General features: G+C 31.2%; 1 protein-coding gene across 14 annotated transcripts in view; it reads left to right on the top strand.

The window, feature by feature from the left end:
• The window catches only part of LOC145256206 (tumor protein p53-inducible protein 11-like), a 793,782-nt gene that overhangs the window by 662,817 nt on the left and 125,965 nt on the right, over positions 1–5,000 (top strand). For all 14 annotated transcript variants that reach the window (XM_080114839.1, XM_080114875.1, XM_080114918.1 and 11 more), the window contains exon 5: positions 4,007–4,108. In XM_080114839.1, the coding sequence (XP_079970965.1) occupies positions 4,007–4,108 (102 nt within the window). The remainder of the gene's footprint in view (positions 1–4,006; positions 4,109–5,000) is intronic.

The raw sequence follows: 5,000 nt of genomic DNA, 5'->3' as shown, positions 1-5,000 counted from the left end.
TGAGAGATTCAGTTTTATATCAAATGTCAAATTCTTGCTGAGAGTGCTCACTATATTTAATGTACAGAGCAAACATTAATAACTATGTGATAACTTTATCGACATATATGAATTATAATTATTTCAACCTCAAATGATATTTTCAGGAATTAATTTCCAGACCCTGAAGAGACAATTTGACATTGTAATAATTATCATCTAGTGAATGTTGATTAAATTACTTTATAGTCATAGTCTACTGTGATGTTGCAAACTATTTCTGTGTTAGTATATTTCTTTAATTAGAGAGAACTTGAAATGAGAGATATAAAATTTAAACTGTGTCGAAATATGTATTGATGAGAAACTATTTAAAATCATATGCATTAACACTTCTTTAATGATGACTGCATAGTTAATAGAAGAGTTTTATACCACTTTTACTTCACAATAACTACGACTATGGAATCTTAACTCAAAGATTCGATTCTGACTCCTGAAATATTAAAAGGTCAGATTCTGACCAAAGAAACTTGTCTGGGATCAAAGTATAGTCCCTCTTTTTTTTTTTTTTACTTTTTATTCTTTCTCCCATTTAGATCTCATCCACATTTAGAGAGTTGCCTGCTTGTTTTCGGTTCAAAACAAACCGGAAAACAGTGGATGATCTATTATTTAGAAAGGGTTGGAAAGGTCTTACTAAACAAATATTTTATTCTTTATTTTTCTCCCTACTCCACGATTCTCACTCATGAAATATTTTTATATAGATGTATTTATTTATTTTTAATAAATATTTTGGAACGATTTGGGAAATTTTAAGTAGGACGACCCCTAGAGTCCTAGAGCAAATGTGGTATTATGGTGACTGATGATTCTAGTTAAGAGTAAGATATATATTTTCTAGTCATTGTGACTAAGATTGACCAACAATATCCATTTTCCTACATTTTTGAATGACCTTGTGCCTAATTTGTTCAAATGTTAAAATGTAAATTATTTATATTTTGTGCAGTAAATATTTCAAAGTTTAGTATCTGTTCTTTCTTCGATTAATGAAGAAAACGTCATTCTTCATTGAGCCAATTTTCATTTGTACCCAAATTCAGAATGCCTTTGGAGAGGTGGGTTTTTCCACATTAAAAAACAACTATGTGTCCAACTCTGCTCTCCTGAAGAGGCAAGTTAATAGCAAATTTGACCTTGCACTAATTTATTATATAAAAGGTAATAATCTGTGTGTGTGTGTGTGTGTGTGTGTGTGTGTGTGTGTGTTCGGCTTCTTTTTTAAGTAATTATTGAAACAATTAAACAGACGAAAATATATGCTTGGACAGAACATGGGAATGTTTTTTTTTTAAATAATTATTCTTTTGGAAGTTCTACCACAACAAAAAATTTTCCTTTCTTAGTCAGGTGAAATTTGTATAAACAGAACTTCTCCACAAGGGATTTATGTTTTCATTAACATTTATCCTTAAATAGCTATCCGTCTCGATAAGTAATGAAAAAAATGAATGGAACTTAAAGAATTCCATAAAAAACTGATATATGATAAATACAGCAATAAAATTGCTCAGGCAATATTTTTTTCTTGTTTTCTTACTATTTTCTTCTAGCTGGGCATGAGGCATTCTTACTCATGCCAGGCATTCACCTACTATCTCATACATTTAAACCGTGACATCTTTTTTAAGATTCTAACTGTCTCTTTAAGTGCAATTGTTTGTATCTCTCTTGCACTTGGTTCACTCGGTATATTTGTCAGGTAGTTTTGGAAATTACTTTTTATGTGTCCGGTTACTCCTATAATTATTGGAATAACAGAGATTTTTCTAAGATTCTAGTTTCTTTTCATGTCGTACATAAGACCTTGGTATTTTGTTATCTTTTCCTTCTCAGTTCTGTTTAATCCAGTATCATTGGGAACTTAACTTTTACTAACGTTGCTTCTTTCTCCTTATTGTCCCAAAATCACTATGTCAGGTTTAATTGATTTGTATTCTAGATACATAGCTGTAGGAATTGCATAGTCACAGTGGATGGTGTATGACTATTTCCAACTGTTCTTTCTTGTATATATGCTCAGGACTTGATGCTGCATTCGATATTCAACTTTTTACAGATGATCCTGTGGAGATATTTATACACTATATTGTGTTACATTGTAAATTAGACCCCGCCCCCAGCAGCACCTTACAGTTGGATGTCAGGTGGCTCACACACTCGTCTTCATAAAAGCATTAGTCATCAAGACTTGATCTTGGGCAGCCATTATAATCCTCTCCTGATCATAGGATTGATCCTCTCTTTGGCCAGTCTATAGAGCCTTCCTTATCTATATAGTCTTGGGTGAATCTACACAGAAAATACTTGGCATGTTGATTGGTTGGCCATTCTTCCAGCTTTTTGCAATGGAAGATGTTGATGTATTTTTGGTGACTCTTTTGGGCTATTTCTTTAACAGGCTTGTTTCATTTGTAAGACAGTCTTGTCCAAAATGTTTGGCCAGTTTCGTGATAGGCTCTTGTTTCATGATGTTGATGTACCATTTTGAAGTTTGGATTTGGGGGGTTCATCAGATATTGCCCTGTGCTCACAATAGTGGCATGATGCTGAAGGTTAATTTCTGAGAGACCCGTAACTTCTGCTCCTCTGAGCGGATGCAGGTTGGGCAGATATTGGTTTCAGTTATTCTATACAGTATCAGTATTTTTTGCATTTTGCACTTTAGTCTGTTTATGTCCCTTTGTGGCCAGTCAACAATACTAAAGCTGTGTTATCACAGGCATGGCTAGTTGGTTAATGGCAGTTACCTTGTTTTTGTTAGCTCTGTTTTACAGATTTTCCTTACATGGTGTTTCCTTACATTCACTGCCAATTTTTCCTCTCATCTTGGCATGCTGAATGGTTCTCTTTTATGCCAAGGTGTTTGTATATTTCTTACTCTTCTAGGTCCTTAATGTCAGTGTCTTCATCAAGCTGTATGTTTTCTATTTGAACCTTCTTCCCAGCTCTGATGGGGCACTTGGCACATTTGTCCAAACCAAACTTCATTCCAATATCTCTGGAGAAGTTATGTATGATTTGCAAGAGTTGACTTAAGCCAGCGTCTGAGCTGGCATACAGCTTGAGGTCATCCATGAAGATCTCTTTGGTTCAGGTGTTGTTGGCGGATCTGACTCAGATTGTACTGATACAATATGCATACATTTTTATATACCAAACAAGCACCTGCTAAGAAAAATTCTGAGTATTTTGTGTGTAGAACACTAATTTTGAATACTAAAATCTGTTTAAAATTCATTGTTTATCTCCATTTTCCTTGCTACCATAGACTTGATATATCCGTGAGTCATTGCCTACATAGAGATAAAATCAATTATACCTTTTTATTTTATTTTACTTACAATCTCATTTGTTTAATATTTTATTTGATTTGCATTCAGGCAATGCCAAATAAATACTCCTAATAAAGAGAGAGAAAGAGAAATAATGTGTTTCTCTGCTAAAAATTAATTTCTTCATATTTGACAAATAAAAAATAACGTTATGAAATATAAAAGAATAGAAAATTAAAGTTATGATTTTTGCTTTTATTTCTTTTGATAAAAATTTATTGTATGTGCAATTTTTATGAAAACTTTGTACAACGCTCATTTCAAAAGTTTAGATAACAGAGTTTATTTTTGTCTTAATGCATATGTCAGCTCCGTGTGAAATTGTACATTTAAGCGACAAAGATTTGTTTCTGTTTCTTGTTTTGACTTATTTTTATTTATTACTAACAAGGTGTTATTCTTATTTTAGTCACAAAAATATTAAGGACAAGGGAATATTTTTTAGTATTTATTACAAATAAAAATAATATTTAACTTTTTTGTTGTCATTTTTGTCAGATGTATGCCGGTAATAAATAACACAGTAGAAATGAGATATTTCTTTTTAATCTTTGTTAATGTTGCCTAATTCAAATGGAATTTTTATATGGTTTTTCCTTTTTTGATTTCCAACGTTTCAATTTCAGGTCTCGCCTGGGTTTTCTGGAGTACCCTTCATGCCATTGACAGAGACGTAATAAAGACATCTCTTCTCACAAGTATTATTTACTTTACTGCGCATATTCTTGGTAAGCTGCATTTTATCTTTACTTCGGCAATAAATATATGTATTTATGAAAACAAACTTTGTTTTTTGAGATCCGGGTGGGGATATTATATACAAGATGTTTGTTTCTATACAGTAATAAGTGTCAATTTTGTTTTCTTTATTTTTTGTTACCGTCCAAACAATTTAAGCTTTAAGAATAAACTTTTTTCTTTATCAAATAAACATGGATTTTGGAGTAGGTAAGGAATAAAAAAAAAAAAAAAAAGAAATGTGAGATCCCTTGAATTTAACAACAACATATATGACTAAAGTCATACAAGATGAAAGTTAATGCCTTTTTTTCAATCCACCAATTTTGACGATAAATGAAAAATATCTCTCAACTATTATTTTATCCATTTATGGGTGAACTGCATGTATAAACGGTCTAGACCGATAATTTCAGTTTATCCCGGCCTTCATCAATCCAGATAAAAGGTTTAAAGATTAAAAAAAATAAAAATAATAAAAAAAAAAAAAACATTGGTCCTCATGGAGATGACCCTAAAGAAAAATGATCACATGTCACTAAAATGCTGCGTTCTTATGTTTATATTGTTCTTTTTTCTCAAATATATTTGTTCTGTTTTGAAATCTAAGTAATTATACTAGGTGGTTACCGATGTAGTTTTATTAAAAGGAAAATATCCGAACTATAAGAATATCAGCATGAGTGCAGCACTAGAAATATTTTTTTGTTTTCATTTTTGGAAGAGTTATGGTAGGAAAAATAGGAGACAATCCAAAATTTAATGATTTTAAGACTTTTATTTTATTAAAATAATTAATCTTTTTCAAAATAAAATCATAATTTAACTTTTGTTACATTTTATTTGTAAATTTTAAACAATAATAATTTGAAATCTTGTTGC

This window comes from Euprymna scolopes, chromosome 3 (genome assembly GCF_053919585.1).
Source record: "Euprymna scolopes isolate OS-2025 chromosome 3, ASM5391958v1, whole genome shotgun sequence".
In the NCBI taxonomy this organism is placed as follows: Eukaryota; Metazoa; Mollusca; class Cephalopoda; order Sepiida; family Sepiolidae; genus Euprymna; species Euprymna scolopes.
This window is presented reverse-complemented; position numbering and strand designations above follow the sequence as displayed.